Source organism: Pleurodeles waltl, chromosome 4_2, assembly GCF_031143425.1.
Source record: "Pleurodeles waltl isolate 20211129_DDA chromosome 4_2, aPleWal1.hap1.20221129, whole genome shotgun sequence".
In the NCBI taxonomy this organism is placed as follows: Eukaryota; Metazoa; Chordata; class Amphibia; order Caudata; family Salamandridae; genus Pleurodeles; species Pleurodeles waltl.
Window position 1 is genome coordinate 874,853,084 of NC_090443.1, and position 23,835 is coordinate 874,876,918.

Below are 23,835 nucleotides of genomic sequence, written 5' to 3' on the forward strand. Positions count from 1 at the left end.
TAGAAGATGAAAAGAACAAAATAGTACCTCAATCACGTCTGGGGCAGTGGACGGGCACTGATTACGTTGAATCAATCAGTGCTAGGTCCCTGATCCACACACAGGAACAGAAATGATGGGTGGCCTGCAGTGATGAATTACGAGGATGTTAAGCAGAGTACCACACAAGCCAATAAGTGGTAAGTGACAGCCGGGCTCCAAGCCCTTTACTGTACACAACAGAGTCAGGCAAGCGAGACGCATGTGCTAGTGCATTCCCTCTGAGGCTCGACCCTAAAAATCACCCACTGGCTACTGTTTGAATGATAAAAGACAAGGCTAATTATGGTTCAAAGGGCCCCTCAGGCCCCTGGGCCCTGGTGCCACTGCACTTGCTGCATCAATGGAAACTACACCCCTACTTGAGGCGGACGCTCCTAGTTGAAACAAATAGAGGAGAGGCAGACCTCTGTCTCCAGTCACCACAAGATATTTATTCAAAGTTTGGGAGGCAAGTACCAGGCCAGACTGGAGGAGTTTGGCCTGAAATCCCAGCTCTAAAAGACGGTTATGACGGAGATGGCGTTTTTGAAACCTTTGTAGAATGTAATAAAGGGGTTTGACAGGCATTAGGCTGGTACTTGCCAGTGATCAAAAGGGGTGAGAGCATTACATGGCACCAGCGGATTTGGTGTGTGCCCCACCAATCATAGGAAACTCCACCCCCCTTTTTAAGTCTTGGTGCGGTCTCGGATAACTGAGAAGAAGCATGCAAAAGATACAGGAAGGACCAACGTTAGCACCTTTGTCAGGAGTCTGGAAACCCCTGGATTGTATTGTGGAGTTTTATGGACTCTCTCCAGAGCTGACTGCACCATATTTTGGTTAATTTCATGCTCTCTAGAAACTGAACTTGCAAAGGCTGAAAGTCTAATTTTATGATTGTGAACCCTGACAAAGCCGCAGACCTTTTAGTAACATATATCATTGCATGTTTTGCGATAGGGGGTATATGGGGACTGCTGTATTAGGAGTTCTGTCTGCTGGTGCACAAACAGTTCAAGGTGCTACATAACTGCAGGGTTTAATATTAATTTTCATGGTTAGTTTCATAGTGTCATCACAAAACAAAATAAAATTATGGACGGGGTGTTGAATCTTTTCAAACACTCACCCCCAGTCACAGATCTGGGTTTAATCCATCGTTATTTTGCTCGCCACGTCACCCCTCCTTAAAGAATTTCCAGTCCTATCCTGTCACCAACTGTCTATGCTAAGTATCTGCATGTCATGCAATAATGGCACAACTGTGTTCCACACCTCCTGAGTCAGTCCTTCGCTGTCATACGGATTCCTCTATATCAGGAAATATATTGTCCATGCTTGCTTGTAGATGCCAGACCGGTGCAGAACTGTATAATCAGGGGCGGCTCCTTTGCAATGGCAAAGGATCGTCGACCCACTGGCTGTGCCAGATGCAGAAAAAAAAAACAATAGTTTGCTATTGTTTTATTTTTCTGCTTCTGGCACAGCAGTGCAGGGTGAGGCGGGGCTGGGCCACAGGAGGTTTGGGGAGGGGGCAGGGGAGTGTGTAATAAGTGTGCAAGTGTGTTTTGGCCGGCCATCTGAGGCACAGACCCCAGGGTTGTGTCTGAGCGGCTGTCACTGCTGCTCAAACCAATCCTGTCGCTGCTTTCATGCAAGGTTTTGCATGAAAGCAGCAACAGGAATGCTGGGAGCCTGTGATGGTAGGACACCAGAAGAGGATCGAGGCAGCATGTGGAGGTGGCAGCAAGAGGTAAGTTATGTTTTACATTATTTTTAATTCCCTCCCAGCCCCCCCATCCCCACGCCCCTCCCCTTGAGATTTGCGGCTGCCGCCCCTGTGTATAATTCAAGAAACTTCTAAATATGCATTGTTTCAAATGTATTCTGTCGGTATCTCACGCAATATTTTATGCGAGGTATGGCATGACACAAACTTGCACTTGAAAATGTCACACGAAATACAAGCAATGCACATTTCAAACCAATCGTGACATTTTGTGTAATGTAACATAATGTCTGTGAAATTTATCGTGAAAAAAGCACGAGTTTCCCGGGACAGCAATTTGAAAACCCGGTTTGAACTCCGTTCTCAAATATTGATCATTTTAACTGTAAGCTGAAATCAATACCATCTCTGTCCAGAGACAAACGTATTTGCGCAAAGCATTTCTTTTTGGCTCTTAAGTTTGGATAGTTTTGCCTCATTAAGCACTTATATCTGAAGGTCAGCTCAGAAGATGACTGGTTGCATCAGGACCAGTGGTCTGTGCGGCATTAGCAGAGGGATGAAGGCTTGCACTCGTCTTCCACTGCTTTTGAGCTTTTCTTTAATGTAACTGCAGTATTTCATTTCTGCAATGTATGTTTTTTTACTTTCTTTAATTTACACTGTTGTGAAGCATTGCAGTGAGTTACTGAGAGGGAAGCCATATCACTGTAAAATAAAGATTATACTACAGTGTAAAGTGGCATAACAACCTGTCAGACTGCTGTTTGAAGAAGTTTTCTTTTTAAGTCTTCAGAATATAATAAATACATTTTAGGGCCTCTTTCCTATTGGTGAAGTGTCCCTGCAGGGGTAGAGCTGCCTCGTAATATTCTCTACTGGAATATCTAGCTTACTATTTGCGAATGGTTTCTTAAGATGTGTTTCTGTAGGACGGGCTATATGTCCTGCAGAAATAAGGGGATTCATCCTGAATAAAAATCAAATCAGCAGATAAAGTTAGACACCAGTGGCCAATTTCAAGATGCAGGTGCAAGTTTATTGTATATGTCAAACCCATAGGATAACTACTCGACCTCCTAGGAACCACTAGTAACTGGTCGAAAAATCAAAATACCAGGGCACACATAGGTAGTCTAATCAGCATGAAATAAACTGCTGTAAGTCTGTAGTTATTTGTAGTTGTGTTTTATTCTTCACACTTCTTGCATCACAGGTCACAATCCAATATGAATAAAAAGCCTACACATGTTTCCTCACAATGACTTTTTCAAGGCTGCAAATGATATACAACAACTGATATACGACCAAATGGATGACAGTAGGGATAGATAGTGTGACTTCCCAAATAATCATGACCATACATACTTTGAGATGATAGAAGCAGCCAACAGTGCAAAGGTAAAGAGACCGTAGTATATAGTGAAAGGTGATGTGATTCTATAGGAAACTGTGCAATAGCCAGTGTGTATGTAAGAAAGTTAAGTAGTAGAATGAACATAGAATCTAGAACCTGATCGGAGAAAGTAATAAAGGATGATATTGCAGAAAGTAATTGTGATAAGTGCTAGGACGAACCATAAAGGATAGGGAAAGACATGAAGATCCATAGCTGGGCAAGAGATTTCATTGTGTGTTATTCAGAGCACAAAATTGTCCATAACTGTAGATTAAAACTCGAAAATGTATGTTTCTTCTTAAAGAACCACACAGTTTCAATTAATTCAAAAATTACTTGGAGTAGGCTGTACAAAGAACGGATAGTGTCAGACAAGAAATGTAGAAATACATGTTGTTAGAAATGGGTTTTTTGGTTGGCAGTCAGGTTACCCTCTGTCCAAGCAAGAACCCTCACTCTAGTCAGGGTAAGTCACACACAATCTAAAATTAGCCTGTGCCCACCCTCTGGTAGCTTGCCACGAGCAGTCAGGCTTAACTTAGAAGGCAATGTGTAAAGTATTTGTGTAATAAATCATACAGTACCACCATATAGCACCACAAATATACACCATATAGTGTTTAGAAAAATATATAATATTTATCAAGATAATTGTAGGTCAAAACGAATAAAGTTGCAATGTGAATTTGTAGAGATATCACTGAAAAGTGATATAAAGTGCCTCATTCTGACCCTGGCGGTCTATGACCGCCAGGGTGGACGCCGGCTGAAGCACCGCCAACAGGCTGGCGGTGCTTCATTTTGTATTCCGACCGTGTCTGTGAAGCCGCGGTCGCCCAGCCGGGTCTGGCGTTTTTCCGCCGGATTTCCCCCGGCTGGGGGAATCCTCCATGGTGGCGCTGCTTGCAGCGCCACCATGGGGATTCCGACCCCCTTCCCGCCAGCCTGTTTCTGGCGGTTTTCACCGCCAGAAACAGGATGGCGGGAACGGGTGTTGTGGGGCCCCTGGGGGCCCCTGCACTGCACATGCCACTGGCATGGGCAGTGCAGGGGCCCCCTAACAGGGCCCCATAAAGATTTTCACTGTCTGCTTAGCAGACAGTGAAAATCGCGACGGGTGCAACTGCACCCGTCGCACCCCTGCAACTCCGCCGGCTCCATTCGGAGCCGGCTTCCTTGTTGCAGGGCCTTTCCCGCTGGGCCGGCGGGCGCTCTTTTGGCGGTCGCCCGCCGGCCCAGCGGGAAAGCCAGAATGGCATCCGCGGTCTTCTGACCGCGGAGCGGCCATTTGGCGGTTCTCAAAGTGTCTTCAGTCTTTAAAAGCAAACAAAGTCTCTTTCAAGCACAAAGTACCTGGTTTGGAGTGGAAAATCTCCTCAGAGGGCCGCAGAAGAAGAGATATGTGGAAAAATGGTGTGTGCGTCGATTTCTCCCCAGCACACACAGACTTGCGTCGTTATTTTTCACGCGGGGAAGTCGTGCGTCGTTTTCCCGCGCGCAGACAGTCTCTTTCTGTGGATCGCGGGGATTACCAGATGTCCCGGGTCTGTGCGTGGATTCTCCTGCTTGTTTTCTGGCTGCGCGTCATTCTGCGGGGCTGCGCGTCGAAGTTTCGCTCTCACTGCGCATCGATTTCTCCTCTGGAGGTCGGGCGGCGTTGTCCTTGCGAGGCCATGCGTCGAAGTTCCGGTCGTCCCGAAGGCGTGGCGTCAATCAGCGTCGGTGTGCGGCATTTTTCTCGCCACGGAACAAGCTGTGCGTCGAAAATTTCGGCGCACCTCGCGTCCAAGTGAAAAAGATAAGTCTTTTTGGTCCTGAGACTTCAGGGAACAGGAGGCAAGCTCTATCCAAGCCCTTGGAGAGCACTTTCACAGCCAGACAAGAGTTCAGCAAGGCAGCAGGCCAACAGCAAGGCAGCAGTCCTTTGTAGAAAGCAGATAGGTGAGTCCTTTGAGCAGCCAGGCAGTTCTTCTTGGCAGGATGTAGTTTCTGGTTCAGGTTTCTTCTCCAGCAAGTGTCTGATGAGGTAGGGCAGAGGCCCTGTTTTATACCCAAATCTGCCTTTGAAGTGGGGGAGACTTCAAAGAGTGGCTAAGAAGTGCACCAGGTCCCCTTTCAGTTCAATCCTGTCTGCCAGGGTCCCAGTAGGGGGTGTGGCAGTCCTTTGTGTGAGAGCAGGCCCTCCACCCTCCCAGCCCAGGAAGACCCATTCAAAATGCAGATGTATGCAAGTGAGGCTGAGTACCCTGTGTTTGGGGTGTGTCTGAGTGAATGCACAAGGAGCTGTCAACCAAGCCCAGCCAGACGTGGATTTTAAGGCACAGAAAGATTTAAGTGCAAAGAAATGCTCACTTTCTAAAAGTGGCATTTCTAGAATAGTAATATTAAATCCGACTTCACCAGTCAGCAGGATTTTGTATTACCATTCTGGCCATACTAAATATGACCTTCCTGCTCCTTTCAGATCAGCAACTGACACTTCAACAATGTATGAGGGCAGCCCCCATGTTAGCCTATGAAGGGAGCAGGCCTCACAGTAGTGTAAAAACGAATTTAGGAGTTTTACACTACCAGGACATATAACTACACAGGTACATGTCCTACCTTTTACCCACCCAGCACCCTGCTCTAGGGGTTACCTAGGGCACACATTAGGGGTGACTTATATGTAGAAAAAGGGGAGTTCTAGGCTTGGCAAGTACTTTTAAATGCCAAGTCGAAGTGGCAGTGAAACTGCACACACAGGCCTTGCAATGGCAAGCCTGAGACAAGGTTAAGGGGGCTACTAAAGTGGGGGGCACAACCAGTGCTGCAGGCCCACTAGTAGCATTTAATTTACAGGCCCTAGGCACATATAGTGCAAATTACTAGGGACTTATAAGTAAATTAAATAGTCCAATCAGGTATGATCCAAAGTTAGCATGTTTGAAAAGGGAGAGAGCATATACACTTTAGCACTGGTTAGCAGTGTTAAGGTGCACTTAGTCTAAAAAGCCAGCAAAACAGGGTCCAAAAAGTGGAGGGAGGTAGGCAAAAAGTTAGGGGTGACCACCCTATGGCATGTCAGGTCTAACATGTGTCCCCCCCAGCTGAAAGTGGGGAGAGCTACCCGACCTCCTGGGAGCTCTCATCGCTAAGGCGGAAGTATCTGGAGAGACCATCAGCATTGGTGTGGTCAACCCCTGGGCGATGCTCCACCGTAAAGTCCATCCCCTGTAGGGAAATGGACCATCTCAAGAGCTTTGGATTCTCACCCCTCATCTGCATGAGCCATCTGAGGGGCCTGTGGTCTGTCTGAACCCGGAAGTGAGTCCCAAACAGGTAGGGTCTTAGCTTCTTCAGTGCCCAGACCACAGCAAATGCTTCTCTCTCAATAGCACTCCACCTTTGTTCCCGTGGTAATAGTCTTCTGCTAATAAAGACTACTGGTTGGTCTGAGCCCTCCTCATTCAGCTGTGCTAGAACAGCCCCTCTGCCATGCTCTGAAGCGTCTGTCTGCACAATAAATTCCTGGGAGTAGTCAGGGGCCTTGAGCATGGGGGCAGTGCACATGGCTTCCTTCAGCGAATCAAGGCTTTCTGACAAGCCTCTGTCCAATTCACCAACCTAGGTTGTTTCTTGGAAGTGAGTTCTGTCAAGGGGGACACAATGGTACCATAGCCCTTGACGAACCTGCGGTAGTATCCAGTGAGGCACAAAAAGGCTCTCACCTCAGTCTGTGTTCTAGGTGGTTGCCAGGCCTTGATAGTTTCAATCTTGGCCTGGAGTGGCTCAACTATAAGTATCAGACATATTGTGTAATCGTGGGTTCATAAGACATTTAGGTCTTTCTCCACATTGGGCCCTTCATCAACCACTCTGAGCTGGATAATTCACCTACTCTCCAGGTGCCTCAGTGTTAGAGTTTTATCACTCCCCCGGCATGTTCCCCACTGTATCAATACCATGGAATTTGATCATGAACATTTCTTTGCGGTCATGTACCAAGTTAAAATGTACAACAAATCGATAATCACTGTTATCTCTTATAGTCCTATTGTGCTCTTTAATACGTTCTTTTAAAGGCCTCATGGTACTCGCCTAATAGATAAGGCTGCATTCACAAATTAGGGAGTAGACTACAAATTTGCTATTGCAATTAATGAACTTCTTAATCCTGTATTTCTTCGCTGAATTGTACTGAAACGTGACAACTTTGCCCTTAGCACAGCAACAGCAATGACAACATTTGTAAAAACCACTGGGTAGTGTTGGCAACCAAGTGTCAGTTTCCGTAGGTGATGTATACCCATGACAAAGAGTTGCCCTCAAGGTGCAACCTCTAATATATGTGAAAGCTGGTCTGGTGGTTAGTGTCTGATTAAGTGTTTTGTTTGCTTGTAGAAGGTGCCAGTGTCTATGAATAATTCTAAATATCTGTGTACTCAGTCCACTTTAGAGGGTGATAAGTGAGAGCTCCTTGTGTTTCGTAGCTCTTTTTTATAGGATTAGTGAGTAGTGTCTCTTGTATGACCTTCTCTAGTGAGAAACCTTTTTTCCATATTCAGCAGTTCTTGCAGAAATTCTGAACGCACACTGCAATTCCATCTAATCCTAGTCATCTCACCATAAGTGATTGCCTTTATTTGGGATGGTGGATGGGAACTGGTTGCATACAGTATAGGGTTGCAAGCTGTGGGTTTTCTGAAAAGTATGGAGCATATCCTCCGACTATCTCTGATATACAATGTGAGGTCTAAGCAATACTTTCCGGGCTGAATTGGTGTGTTAACCTAATGTTAAATCTGTTGTTGTTGAGATATTGTATGAAGAGAAGTCAGTGCATGTGTGTCACTAGACCAGAACATGAACACATCATCTATATATCTCCCCCAATATAGTATATGATCTGTAGTAACTGGGCAACTGGATTTTCCACCGGCATGCATTATTCTTGTCCCCTCTTACCACCGCATTGATATTTTGTGCCTTTAATAGCCCAACCGATGTACAATACAAAAAGCAACCATACAACATTTGCAAGCTTACCAAATAAACACTGGCACTGTGACTTAATTTTGTAACAGGCAGGAGTCCTTCCTTGATTTTCACAAACCGCCACGAGGTCTGCAAAATTGACTTGGTGAAGAGGGACTATTCGCGTGTCATCCCTATGCTGAAGAACGTGGTAGCGTTGGATGTGGAGGTGGCAACCAACAAGATCTTTTGGTGCGACTTGTATCACCGGAAGATATACAGGTATGTTAACGCAGGAAGCATGCACACATATGCAGATCTTCCTAATGTGGCAATGACTGACGACTTGCTTTACCTGACATAAACTTTTGATTAATTCAATGCTAAAGTTCACTGGAAAGTGTAAACGCAATCATATACTTGTGGACTTGTGTGCATGAATCCTGAGCTTGTCTCCTATTATTTCAGGCTGGACTTCGCAATGTTTTTGATGCATTAGCCCATGGATCTGGTGTGTTTTGCACATAAGGGGGTGCAGTTTGTGACAGAAGTGTGTGCAGCCGGTGATTCCAGTGTTTGCTGTGCATGATGCTAGGCTGTGCTTATATTTGAAATCAATGTGTGCTATAGATATTATTTTTATTGTTCTTGCTTCTATACTGTGTTGTTCATATTCTAAGTGTCTGCTGTGCATGGTTCTAGGTTGCTCTGTACCCAAATACATGGTGACATGGTGTGTTGTGCCTGGTTTTAGGATGTGCTGGTCCATGGTTATTGGGCTGCTGTTTGTGATTGCAGCTGTGCAACACACAGTTTCACGTTGGGCTGCAGATCATTCTAGTGGGTACTATATATACTGTACATAATGCTGGGCTGTGCTTAAGGCTCTGTTGTATCTGTCTCTAGTTTGAGCGGTTTTATTCTATGGGGTGTCGTTTACCATCCAGTGTGTGTGCTGAATAGGTTACTAATGTGTGCTCTCCATGATTCAGGAGTTTGTGTGCTGCACTTTAGTAAAGAAACTGCTGGGCTTTTTTTTTAAGAGGTGGTGTACGTGATAGCCAACGTGTATATGGAGGAATTCAGGGTGGTTGTTAGTAAGTGATTAGCAGTGGTGGATCTTGGCCAGATCAAGAACCCTGCCCTATACCCTCCAAAGGACAAATGGAGGACTAGCAGAGAGTGTAGACCTAAATAAAGTGTAGCCACAGGTAGCAACTGCTACTCAATGCACGCCTTTTGCTACCACTGGCGCTGGCCCTGCTTTCTCTGTTTTCTTTTTAGGTATTAAAGTGAACAGCAGTATCAGAAAGTAAACAGAGCTCCAGCCATGATAACTCTATAGATTCCACTCCCTGTGTGTACCCTAGCCCATGTGCTCTAGTGTGGGCAGGGCATCAATCCTGTGTTATCAAAGAGTGCATGATGTCACCGCCACACAAACAGCAATAAAGTGAAACACAACACAAGAAAATCCTCACACCAACTTATAAAAATGGAGCAAAATTTAGTAAATTATTTGACAGTGAAACAACAAAAATCCAATCACTAGTACCGGAAGTATGCAATTTCAAAGGTTTTAAGTAAGGATAGCACCTAAAAGCACAAAGTGCCACTCATGGTTATCTGGTTGCGCAAGACAGGGGAAAAGTTAGAAGTTCAGGCCAACTGCGATGGAGTGCAGGATGGACAGAGGAACCAGGTTAGCTACACAGAAAAAGTTACTTTCTCAAAGTCGGGCATGACGTGTTTAGTTGCCACTGGAGGAGGCCATAAGGAGCAGGGAGAGTGCCACAGATGGTTGTCGCTGTAGCACGAAGAGCAGGTCGGGTGTCACAGAAGATCATTGTTGTAGCATGACGAACCTGGCAGACATTGTGGCTGGTCGTTACTGGAGCTTTATGTTGCTAGTCATAGCAGTCAGTCGCTGTAGCACAAATAGTTTGGTCCATCAGAGCTTCATAGTGGCAATTGTTGCAGGATGCAAGATCTCAGCGCAAACAGGCCTGTTCACCGTCACAAAGAGCACAAAACCTTAGGATTTCTCCTTTAATTCACAGGAGGAGCTCGACTAATGCCAGCCAAGTTCCCAGCACCTGGATAGGCACCTCCTTGGGATCATGAACTCACTCCAGCAGAGGCCAGCAGGGCTCAGACTGTTGAAGAGCAGGAGGTCAGTTTTGCAGTTGCAAAGAGGCTTCTGGAGTTTGTTGTGTCCCTGTAGCTTACAACAGGTTGTCTGCCACCTGACCCTTTGGAGTAACTCTGCCTGGGATGAAGGGAGCAGCTCCAGTCTTCCTTCGCAGAGAGCAGGGCTGTCCTTTAGCAGCAGGGCAAACCTCCTTCTGTAGTATCCAAAGATCCAGAAGTGTACCGAAGGGTTGGTCTGAGAGTCCAATATTCATACGTGGTGACTTCTATGTAGTGGGAGTAACTTCTGGACACCACCTCACCCCACATCTGGTTATGGAATTGCGTTCCTTTCCCTAGGAGAGGCCTGGGGTGAGAATAGACTAGTGTGAGGACCTTTGTGAGGTGCTGAGGCAGCCCCTTTGAAGTATAAGTGTGATTGTTAACAGCTCTACGCCTCCCATCCTGACAAGGTGGCCCATGCTGACAACTATTCCCCCCTTTGTATCACTGTCTGGGAGGAATAAACAAAGGCCAACTGCCAACTACACCTAAATGTGTAATTTAGGCTACAGACTACAGACATCAAATGATTAGGACAAGCAAATGTCAACTTTCTAAAAGTGGCATTTTTAAATTGTGACTTAAAATTGTCTTTATCATTAAAGGGAGTTTTAAATAACAATTCAGTAGAGATCAAAGGCATTTCTACTTGCACCCAAGCAAAGGTTATCACTTAGTAAATGTAATAAGGTAACCCAATGTTATCCTATGGGAGAGGAATTAATTTGAGAGTTTTCACCACCAGTGCTGGCCCAACCTTTTAAATACAATGCACCCTGCCCTATGGGCTGGTTAGGGCCTACCCTAGGAGTGATTTGTATATATTCAAAAGGGAAGGTTTAGCACTGGAAAAGGGTTTATTTTGCCAAGTCGAAATGGAAGTTAAAACTGAACACAGGCTGCAGTGGCAGGCCTGAGACATGTTTAAAAGAGCTACTGAAGTGGGTGGCACTAGTTGCATTTGATTTAGAGGCCCTGGTTACATGTAGTGCCCCCTTACTAGGGACTTACAAGTAAATTAACTGTGCTAAATGGGAGTTTAAAGGAGACAGCATAAGCACTTTAGCACCGTATAGCAGTGGTAAAGTGCACAGAGTCCTAAAAGCAAATAAAAATGAGTTCAGAAAACAAAAGGGGTAAAGGCAAAATGTTTGGGGTAACCCTGCTGAGAGGAACAAGTCCAACAAGGAGCAATATTGAATTTTTCTTTCAAACTGGAATGCTCTATGATGACCAGTTCTTTCTGATATTTTGCCTACGTAGATCCTTGGCCAAGCGTGCTCACAGTAATCATTCTATCAGACAGTACACAAACATTATGCTGTCTCGGATGACCCAGCATCAGCACAGGTCTCTGTTGCACCTCTGTATCTGACTTTTCAACTCCTGAGCCCCTCCACATTCGAATGAGCTACCACCTGTGCCCCCTAACCTAGCAGTAATATTGTTGAAGTTGTGCAACACCTTTCCACTGCTGAAATCAGCATGGATCTCATTTATTAGATGGGTGCTATGTCTGCCATGGCATAGGAAAACATGCAGTCTCATCAGTGTTTTCTGAAGTTATAGTCACATACTTGCTGCTGCAGAAAAATAATACTCCTAGGTACAAACTTTAGGAATCTTTTTCAGAACCACATTGAGAACTTTTCAATATTTAACACGATGTATTGTAAGACCTGTTAAGTGTGTAGTTTACCCCAATCTTTTCCAAAGTTATTTGGGAGGATGGAGGGTGGCTCCCATGACCACGGAAAGACTTGACCAGCTTTTAAAGAAAATAGGACAAATGTCTTTAGAGCTGTTCTCAATGTCAGTAATACATGTTCAGTATTTGATCTGTAAAGTGCCAACAAGTCATTAAACCAACTTCATAGCACATGAAGGAAATGGTAGGAAGACTTATGATCAGTCCAGAATTTAGATTGGGATTGTCATTAAGGGAGATAAAGAGGAGATAGGTAGAGCAATATGGGTTGAGTCTGAGGGGTGGTACAGCATAGAATGTGTTTAAGGTTCATACGTTCCTTTATAAAACTTTGTCTTCATACCTTTTAAAGGATGGTCGGTTTGGCATTGCCTAAAAGGTTGGTTCCAAAGCATGCATTCCAGTACAGGAGCTCTTCTCTCCCTTATACTCGCTTATTTACTTCTTCATTAAGCAATTTCGATCTTGCAGAAGATGCTAGGTCTGAGGTTGCAGCCTGGCATGTAGTGAGGGTCAGGTTACAGAGACAGAGGAAAATCTCTTTGAAAGGAGTTGAAAAATGGAACTCAGTACATTGAATGTAACTCTTTGTTTGCCGTGGAGCTAGTGCACTTGTTTCACGGCTGTGGTACTGTGGTTGAACTTTCATTGTTTTTAACAAAGCCTTGTCATTTAGGGCCACCTGTACAAAGATTCGGTTTTGCGACTCGCAAACTGTGAGGCTTAGCGACTCGCAATTTGCGAGTCGCAAAACCGAATGTACAACAGTGTACTTTACACTGTTTACGATTCCCAATGGGGTCGCAAATGACCTCCCTCATGAATATTCATGAGGTAGGTCGCAATTTGCATCCCCATTGAGAATGGCCGCACTCACAGGGATGTTGGCCTGCTGGAGACAGCAGACATGGTGGTAAAGCAGTTTTTTCTTTTGAAATGCAGCCCGTTTTCCTTAAAGGAAAACGAGATCCATTTCAAAAATAAAAAATGAAAAGTTTTCTTTTCATTTTTTATGAGCAGGCAGTGGTCCGTGGGACCACTGCCTGCTCTGAAAAAATAATTTCACTGCCTTTCACAAAGGAGAAGGGGACCCCTTCCCGTTTGCGAATGGATTAGCACTAGTTTGAAACTGGTGCTCATGTGATTACTTTGTGACCGCTTTCACGGTCACAAAACAATCGTACATCGGACTGCGACTCACCAATAGGAAGGGAACGCCCCATCCTAATTGCGACTCGCAAACCCTTTTTGCGATTCGGTTAATAGATTACCGAATCACAAAATGGGTCCTGTACATACCAAAAAGCATTTTTCTCGTCACAAACGGCCCGATTCTGCAAATCGTGCCGTTTGTGACAAGAAAAAAGGTACGTACATGGGCCGTTGGTTCTGATTTCTTTGAAGTTACAAATTCCCATCTTTGGTGCTTCGATTTAGATTTATTGCAGTAGTGTGGTCATGAAGATACAAGAGCATATACAAGGTAATCGTGTGACATGTTTGAAGTTAGTGGCAAACCCTTATGAACCTCGTCAGTGGTAGGTTGGTGTTATTCACCACCAAAGTGAGCTGGTGATTGAAGGGTAGTTTGTGGTGCTCTGCTTCAATATTTGAGTGCTTCAGTAGTGCCATAAGCTACAGCAGCAGGTATCAAAGGCCTTTCAGCTTCCTGCACGAGGCCTGGCAGGACAGCTAAGCACCAACCTAGTGCCTCCAGCCTGGCCTTGCACCAAATCATCTCAGTGATAACACTCTTAAGCGAATGTCATGTCAACCTATGTGCTGGGATCTTTGAACTGAGCACCTGTTTTCCGAGCATTGCTGCAAACTATCTTAGCATAGTAGACTGTTACTATAGAGGAGTCAAACAGTCTCAGAAATCCCGTGGCCGTGCTTGTGGGTATTACCAGCCATCACATGCAAAAAAGTATATAAGCCAAAATAAAGTTATGTGGTTTCTAAAAATGAGTCTCATAATAGTGGACAATTTAAGAATGAAAGAGTCAAGAGAAATATGAATCGGATTCTCATTAAACCTCGAAATGTTCCTCAGTTGAAGGCTCTGTGCTTGCATGGGCCATGGCATTTGTGAATCGTTGAACAGCCCCAAGCTGGTGCAGGGCCAGAGTCTCCGTTCACCTTGCTGTAGCTTCAGTCATCCTTTCAAAAGTACGGGAGGTGCTTATTGTACTTGATTTCTGTAAAACCTGAGGCAAAATGACATAAATCTTCTGCTGATGTTTGTCTCTGCAGTGCCTACATAGACAAAGCAAGTGACACCGCTGAACAAGTCACTGTGATAAACAGTCATCTCCACTCTCCAGAGGGTCTGGCCATGGATTGGGTGCACAAGAATATCTACTGGACGGATTCAGGAAATAAGACCCTGTCCGTGGCCACCGCAGATGGATGCAAGAGAAGGACCCTTTTCGAGCATGGCCTGAGTGAGCCAAGAGCCATCACAGTGGACCCTATCCATGGGTAAGCAAGCAAGGGCTTTATCCCTAGCCTCCATACTTGCATAGTCTTTCTTGTATACCCACCTTTCACTTCTAGCCGCACACCTTTGAATTATTCTATTGTGTCTTCTAATTCCAGGTTTATGTACTGGTCTGACTGGGGAGATCGAGCTAGAATTGAAAAGGCTGGACTCAATGGAGTGGACCGACAAGTGCTAGTATCTGAGACCATCGAGTGGCCGAATGGTATCACCCTGGGTGAGTAGCAAACAGAAGCCGACTCCTCTATGCACTTTGTGTTAGCATGTGGTACTCTGACCAGGATTATCTGAACTCAGTAAAATGTGATCTGTAATGTGAGAAAAAGTTGTAAAATGATGCTGATAGGAGATTTCGGTCTGTAGTTCACCATTAAGAAGCAGTTGTTCAGTGTCTCAAAACATTTGAGCAGTCAAATATATATGTGTAATTATTGGCTTTGCAAAACACTTTATTTGATCAGGTCGGAACTGCTGTCGACAACATCTAGTTAGTGTCTGGACTTTCACAGAAGGCTTTGTTGAAATATAGGCATTTGAAATGAGCATCGTGGGCTTGGTGGGCATTTTGCTTTTTATTTTTCCCTCTGTTCCTTTTTGTTTACTTGAAGCACAGGTAGAGACGATATCCGTGGTACCCTTATTACAGTGTATTCTGCTTTTCACACATCCTCATGTTTTTCTGCGTCGTGTATAGTGTTTTTTCGCCACTTTTGCTTTGTTCCTCTTGCATAATTCATTTCCCTTCGCGCCCTATCATCAGGTGTAGTTGGTAGAAAAAAAATGTAATTTCAGTGTTTTCCCACACAAATATAACAGTTTTTGCAATACAAACCTCCATTGTCAAAAAATATTGTCCTGTGATTCTGAAGTGGATGTTTTAAGCCAATACACTAATCAAGGCTAGATAGTCTTCACATTCAGCAGGTGGAGAGCAAACGGGACCTGTGTGCAATCAGTCACTTTTCACATTTTTAAACTCATTTTGAGCTAGGTAAAGACACATAATTATCCACAATCCTACTCACTGCTGGGCGGCCTCTGATTACAGGACGTGTCACTAAATATTATGTAACACATTTTTTGCAAAGGTGAATAAGAGTGCAGGACTGCTTGCTATTAAACATGTTTTCTGTATGTCAAAGGGGCAGCAACATCTATGTTAAACAAGCATTTGCAATGCAACGGGTCTCGCATTACATCGAGTTAGAGCTATTGGCGTTGTAAACTACTAACCAGATTTTTCTTTCCACATTAAATGAAAAATTAAACGAGCGCGAAAGTAGTCCTGAAACCTTAAGGAAAACATGGAGCCTCATATGTTTCCATTAGTTTACCGGTGCTCTCGAGGAGGGCTAAACATCCTAAAAGGCATGACGCATGCATGACTTTCACGAATGAAAACAAGCGAATTTTAAAAGGCAAGCCCACGAACCAATGAAAGGGACTGACATAACATGGGCGTGGTTAAAAGCCCCCTAAAGAGAGATTATAAGAATGACGGAACGCTTTGCGCTCGCCTCTAAAGAGCTGTCCACAAACTAAAATGATGAGGAAATTTATAATTGCAGGTGGAACATTTTAACAATGCACAATGTCAAGCAGATTTAAACTATGGGTGGGTGAATAATTATGCTCCGCCGCGGAGTTCGCAGAGTTTTCCCTACTACGCTAAGTGACATGGAGCAGAGTTTTTTTCTCTCGCACGCCAGCGGTTGGTGAGCGCGAGCGAGAGAAATCATTAAGTTGGTTGGAAAACCACAGTGGATCCAGGACAACTCCGGTATTATTTGTTGTACATTTTACACTAAAACTTTGTTTCAATAGTGGTGGTAAAAGTGAGCCACAGGGATATGTGAGAGTTACCAAAAGCACATTATGAGGCCCGGCTCAAGAATTAGTGTGACCACCTCCTACAGGTCATTATGGGCACAGTTTCCAGTCCTGGACATGTGTGAAATAGCCTAACACTTTATGAGTGTTGCAGTATTTTTTTTATTCCATTCTCTAATTATAATAATATCCCGGAAGTCAGTGATTTGTTAATGAATATTCCAGGAATGGAGACAGTGGCTGTATGATATGGAGTCAGGTGGTCATCTCATTGAACATAGTAAGACACCGTGAACCAACACTTGCCCTGAAGGTCACAAGAGAACCCCTTAAGGCTGAGCGAAAACTTTACTTTTCCCTTTGTTCAAAGATTTCTGACACAAGTTGATAGGTCCATAGGTGCTGGAAGTACAGGTGCAGGGGTGCCGTAGCACTCCCCAAAATAACCATGCTGGAGTTCAAAAGATGAGTTAGCAATAAAGATGCCTTTAAATTTTGTGTTTATCTTGGCACATTGGCTGTGCATTCAAAGACATGGGTCGGATGTCAGGTTATGTCGTCTGACAAACTGCTGCTTACTTGGAAACTGGCTCTTACTTTTATTTATCTGACTGCAAAGTGAGAGGATTTTGTAAGAGTGACCTGAGTGATAATCTTGCTGAGGTACAAGAAGTGAAAAGAAAGGCTCTAGGATGTCAGTTTTTGTAACACAACAACATTTAAATACACGTGCATTAACTATTCACATATTTGAAGATATATCAACAATAAGGAAAGAACAAATGAAGCACTTTTTTGTAATTCTGAAGTGGGATGAAAACAAAGATTTTAATATGATGAAAACATTCAATACACTTTTCTTGGTGATATGCGAATAATAAGTATTCGCTGAAACAATTTCCACACATCATCATTTTTGTGAGATATAGTTTTACCCCAATACAGCATGTCAAAGCAACTTTAGTGGCCATTTCAACGAAAAAAGTGCTGTCTGTAAAAGAGAGAGCGCGCTACCACACTATTGCTCCAAAATGCTCCACCCGCTACATACCACACCCCTACCACACTCCTGCTGAATGGGTGTGGCACATTTGCTACACTTGTTTTTTGTACGACGCTTGGATTTTTCACAATCCTTATGACTTCTGTGATATAATATTAATGGCAGCATCCCCCACTCTGAAAATCGTTCCAGCACCACTGGCTAGGTTCCTGCAGACATAGACCCATATTTATACTTTTTTAGCGCCGCATTTGCATCATTTTTTTATGCGAAAGTGGCGCAAACTTGCAAAATACAATTGTATTTTGTAAGTTAGCACCATTTTTGCGTCAAAAAGCAGCGCTAAAAAAGTATAAATATGGGTGATAGTTCTTAATCTGTCGCAGATGTATATTCACGCTTCAAAGTTTTCCTCAGCGGTGTTTACTGCCATAAACGTTTTTAGGATTTTGGAGAAAAACGTTTTATGTAAACAGTACCTGTAGCTCCTTGTTGGACCATTATTCAAGTTCAGTCCATTTAGGGATTGTATTGTCATTTTTGCTGTTTGTTTCTTCTGTGATCTTCTGCTGGTGGTTTGACCAATACCTTTATCGTACTTTTTTTTTTTATTCCCTCTCGAATTCTAGCATTTGTGTGAATATAAATCTGCCACAGTTTTAAACTCACACTTCAACGTTTTCTTGAGCGCTGTTCACTGCCATAAACATTTTTGGGCTTTTAGAGGAAAACATTTTACTTAAACTGTACCTATAGCTCCTTGTTGGACCACTATTCAGTTTTATTCCTGTTTAGTTTGCTAGTGTTTCTTATTTGCTCTTCGTTTCTTCTGTGATCGTCTGCTGGTGTTTGGCCAATGTCTTTATCTGATTTTAGTTTTTTCTTTCTCAAATGCTAGTATTGTGATTGTTGTTTCCTCAATACCCAAGCAGGGTACCCCACTAAAGGGACTGTTTCGCCTCTCTGTGTTCTTGAACAGCTGTTTGGATATTTTGGCAGCTTGGTTAGGTTGCTTCAAGATTGTTTCCGACCACTCTGTCTCTAAATACTTCATAAAAATGTGGAAAATATTTGTAAAGTGAAGGTTAAAACAACAGATGAAAATGGGTAGAATGCTTGTAAAAGTTGATACCTTTGCAAACTCTGGGGTCGCATTCCAGTCCATCTTTTTGCCCACCGCCCCACTTCAGAGGGAGGGGGGCTCTGTGCAGGCCTACTGATCTCCATATGGTTTCTCCTCAGCTGGAGTGGTTCTGTGAGCAAAGATGATGGACTGGATTGTAGCCCCAAGCAGTTGTGGAGACTTTTTTAAGCCTTTCATCCATCACACTTTGTTGTTATAAAGTGCAGGTGACAGCATAGAAGATATTCAGTCTCTGTGAAAAGGTAGTTGCAATATTCAGCTTCTCCTTTCTAATTCTCAGCAGCGAGGGCATGTGGGGCTTTTACTTTACCAAGTCAGTACATGTTATCATTCAGATTGTAGACATATTTCGCTCAACACAGTTTTTTAAAACTAAATGCATTTGTTAAATGGGGGGGCGGGCAGCGAAAACTAGGAGTAATATGGTCTTGCATGTGTGACTCAGCAGTAGATGCACAGGCTTGCTCTGAACTTTCTGAAGTTTCCTGGTTAATTGCAAGACAATACAGGGTGTAACCGTGACATAGTTAAAATAAGACTGTAAATTAAAAAAAAAAATGGTTTTGGAGCTTTAAGATTCGAAGGAGTCATACACCTAATAGGTTGGTGGGCTTTAAAGTCAACATATAAAGATGGCAGTCTAGGGTCTATTATATTTAGTGAGGTAGACATTGCTAAATCATGTGGGGATGGAGCAGTGTTTGAGCAAAGGGAGCATAAGGTTGCCAGGGTGCAGGGATAACAAGTAGGCACTGAGGCCCCCGCTATGAGGCACACTTTCGCATGGAGTTAAACGTCTATGTGGAATTTCACCACCTGCAGCTTTGAGTGTACTGGTGTCTTCAGGCCCAGAATCATTGTGTCTACAAACTCTTAATCTGATAATTCTGTGCCTGGGAACACCCGACCTACTCTCTAATGCTGCGGGGGCGGAGGGGGGGACTGCGAGTAGCAGCACAGCCCAGCCCTTTCCCAACCCATGCAACAGGACTGCCCCGCCTTCCCCCCCGACACAAAATCAGGCTGAAGCCTGCCTTGACCACTCCCCACCCACTGCCTCTCTGTCCCTACCAGCGTTTTTTCTGATTAAACAGGGGTGAAGGTACATTGAAAAGGATCTGATATTGCTGAGTCTGCATTCCAGGGAGGAAACTTGAAATAGCTAGAACTTGTGCTAGGAAACCATCCAGAATTTGAGATTCCGGTCACCAGGTATCTCAGCATCAACATCTGACACACTCATAATGAGGGCCATAGATACTTTGTTGTCTCTGGGGTTATCATCGCTCGACCTCATCTTCAGTTCTCTGCCCCTTCTAAAAGGAACAAGACAAATTACAGGCAATGCAAAGAGGACTACCACAACAATGTCTAGTTTGAGAGTCAAGTCCCACGAGGAAAAAAATAAACATTTAACAATGTAACAACGGGGACAAAGGAGCGTGAGCAAGTGCAGCAAGCCTTCTAATTCTGGAATTGCAGCATCTTTCATTGGACAACTACGTTAATGACTGAAAGTCAAAAACGGGGCATGGGGAAATATTTTGGGTGGAGATGGTAGAGAATGTGACATCGCACTAGTGACAGTAATAAAGGCACATACCCTTAATTCTGTTAAAAAAAGCATACAAGACACAAAGCACAAAATCGTAGTATGAAAATGATCCAACGGTGTACACATGAGATCTTTGAGTAAAGTGGTTCTGTACCTATTTCAGAGGTGAAACCACATCTCTTTTTACCCAGAAAACTGAACGTCCTCCATTTATGCCCAAAAAGCTCTCAATGAGTATGCTTCAATGGAACAGTGAGGTAAGCCAACATTTCCTGCTGCAGATATGTACATCTTTAAATTTACTGAATTAAAATATAAGGTTGCCCTACCTGCTTTTCAGTCCCCACCTATCAATCTTCAGGTTAGGAAATAGTAGTAAACATCTTGTTTCGATGAAAGACCATTAAACATCTTATTTCGTGGTAGGTAGGTTGCACTCTCTTCCAATAAGAATGTTCTTGATACTGAGCCAAAGTCACCGAGGACGCAGGAAAACGGCAAATTGTTCATGAATTTAATTGCCTACTTAGGACGAGCGGGGGCTTTTCTGCCTTTTGCACAGCTCCAGGGTCATCAGGGACTTTGAAACGAAACAAACAAAGGAACATTCCTAACTATACAATAGAAAACTGATAAAAAACTAAATAACAATTGTTCCACCAATAGGCGTATTACAGCAACTGCATTTACTTCGACCAGGCTCTCTCACTTGTATAGCACCACTCAAAGATTCCAAATTCTACAGTCTTCCAGTTTGATTTCATTAAGGAAGAGACTGACATTTTTTCTGAAGACCTGTGAACTTGGATCCACCCTTAGGCAATACAAGTTTTTTTTAATCATTACTAGGTGACAGATCACATTTCTTCACAGCTTTCCTAGCATCATAATTCCGCTTCCACTTTTCCACACATCTCGACTCCTGCTCTCGAATATTCCTCAAAGATTCCCACAACACACTTCCACTTTTCCCCTAATGTAGCCACTCAGGAGAGAACTCGGTATTCTCTTTTCTTACTCAGAGCAATTTAAAAGGGACTTCTCCTGGAGTGGTATGTGGAAAAAAAGGGTATGCACATAGAAACTTCTTGAGTCCTTTCTTCCAATTTCTTCCCACACTCACTTCCAACTGTACACATTCTTTTATTGCTATGTTGAGTTATTCCACAGTACTTTCTGTGTTTAATAGCTCTTTTTAAAATAATAATTCCTCCATTTCAGCTAACACTAATTGTGGACTGTCTTCAGTTAAAATGGCATTAGACAAATCCTCACGACTAAAGAGTTCACGTAAATAGTGTCCATGTATGCAGACAACGCTCTCCTTTATGTGTCTGGTCCTGTCCGATTTGTCCTGCAGCTACTACAACTCATGACAGATTTTGGGAATGTATCAGGCATCCGAGTTAAGCACCACAAGACAATGTTGTTTCCCATGGCATCACTGGCCTCACGCCCATGCAGCCCTCCCAGTAGAGGATCTCCCCTGAGAAAAGAAACACTTTCGGGACCTTGGGATTCAAGTGATGCATGACGAACACATGCAATACGACCTAAATCTGGGCCGCACTGTGCAAAATCTCACTCGTTTCGTGGCACTCTGAAAGTCCCTTCCATTGTTAGTTATGGGACCCATAGTTTTTAGCAAAATGGTACTACTGCTGAGATACCTATATGTCATGCAGAATTTCTTTTGTGCTTTACCAGCTGCAGTGTTTCAGTGACTCAGTGTACTACTGGTCTCACGGATCTGGGCTGACAAATGTGGAAGGATCACACTGGAGACCCTGAAACTGGACCTAGAGGTCGGAGTCCTTGGCCTCCCAGATATCCAGTTATACTATCTAGCGGGGTTGCTTTGATATATGGCATTATGGTGTGAGGAAGAACCTAACTGGTAAAAGAAGTTGCTGCCTGGGCCGTTGCCTTCGACCAACCTCCCAAAGCTCTTAACAGGAGTGCACAGAACTCCGACGGTTATCCCGCTCATAGTATCCCAGGTTATCCAGGCCTGGGACAGTGCGGTAAGGCACATATTGAAGCGTGTGCCTAATGCAAGACTGATCCCACTATGGGGGCTCACTCCCTTTTTATGTTTGAGGAACTCCATAGATGTAACACCATGAATAGAGGGTAACTGTATGGATGTGGGTCATCTTTATTTGAATAACACATTTAGAATGTTTGCTGAAACATACGAGCTGTTTGGGGTTGGCGCAGGGCAGTTTTTGCAGTACATCGGTGTATCACGCACAACCCACGATATATGGACTAGCTTCTCTGATGTGCCGGAGGAATCCCAGGTACCGAAGATTATACTGGATCCGGGTTCACATAGGAGCCTTATTTCCTGAATAAATTAACCTCTAAATTGGGACAGGCAGATTGATATAACTAAGCCCCGCCTTTGCTGACCTCAAAGACCTCGACACCCCACTTACAGATGGTGAATGGAAACAGGCCAGGGCACAGGTGCGGGTGACCCCCAGCAATGCCAGATTCAAACTGACACATTTCTACTACCTCCACAGGGAATATCTGACCCCACTGAGGCTCAGCAGGATCTACCCAGCACGTATAGCTGACTCTCTACAGTGCAGTGAGTCACCTGGTGGATTTATCCACATTGCATGCAGGCTACTTCATTCATACAGGACAGATGTCACATGCTCATTTGCCCTGATAATGGGGATCCATCTGGCCAACATAATTCGACATTGCCTCCTGGGCCTTCCACCGCTCCCTAGGGAAGGTGGAAAAATTAGTTATAGGTTTGCTCTCCTTCGTCTGGTACTCATCAGGCTCCATATTGCCATTCACTGGGCGCGGGCAGTGGCCCTGACTCATGGCAGATTGCAGATAGATGTACTAGAATGGGCGATGGTGGGGTGGGTACACCTCGGAGAATCTGCACGGATGAATATGTGGAGAGGGCCCTTGAGAGATAGAACAAGATGGTGGACCGGGTGAGAAACGACCAAGAGGAAGAGATTGAGATCTCCCCTGAGGGATCACCTGAGCGTGCACAAACATCCTTCTTCCCCGCATAGATGATATGTAGGCTGGCTGGATCAACAGGTGAGGTACACCCCATGTGGTAAATGAGACATAAGCGGAAAGCATGTTGGGATGTGTTCCTAAGCGAGTGTGCAGAGATTGAACCTTCGGATCCCTGTCATGTTCCCCAGCTTTTGGGTCCCCCATGATGTACAGGACTCTTCTGCATATATCCCATGGAGTAAGGCTGCTTCTCCCCCTGCACCCCCACTGCTAAGAGATTAGATGGGCAACATTATGTTCAAATATCACTGTTGGCAGAGTAAAGGAGCTACTATAACAATATGCAAAATATTCTCTTTTTTCATGCTTGAAAATGTTAATAAAAACATTTTTTTTAAAAAGATTTCAGCTAAAAAATCTGTAATTATTTTGCTATTGACACCATAGACAATGCCAATTTCTGCCCAACGAGAAAAATTATCAGTCATCGCCTGCAAATAATTCGAGGTCACCCTCGAGTGCAGCGGACAAACAATATCAACTGCCACTACTTCCATGGTTTAGATGGAAAATCCCTACAAATCATCAGGGGATTCCTAACTGTATATCCCTTGACACTCTGCATACATTCTGGACATTCTCTAATCTTCATCTCTGTCATCAAATCCATTCCTGGCCACAAGTAATTTAAACGTACCCTCACCTCAGTCTTATGCATCCCCGGTACCCTTCATGCCCCAAACTCATGATCCTCTCTCTCAACACTCTAGGCACTAAAAGCCTCATCCCTCACA

General features: G+C 44.0%; 1 protein-coding gene across 1 annotated transcript in view; it reads left to right on the forward strand.

Annotated features, from left to right (window-relative positions):
* LRP8 (LDL receptor related protein 8) overlaps positions 1 to 23,835 on the forward strand; it is a 958,713-nt gene that overhangs the window by 719,383 nt on the left and 215,495 nt on the right. Inside the window, exons 10-12 of the mRNA XM_069232647.1 lie at positions 8,219 to 8,390; positions 14,263 to 14,490; positions 14,608 to 14,726. Coding sequence (XP_069088748.1) covers positions 8,219 to 8,390; positions 14,263 to 14,490; positions 14,608 to 14,726 — 519 coding nt within the window. The remainder of the gene's footprint in view (positions 1 to 8,218; positions 8,391 to 14,262; positions 14,491 to 14,607; positions 14,727 to 23,835) is intronic.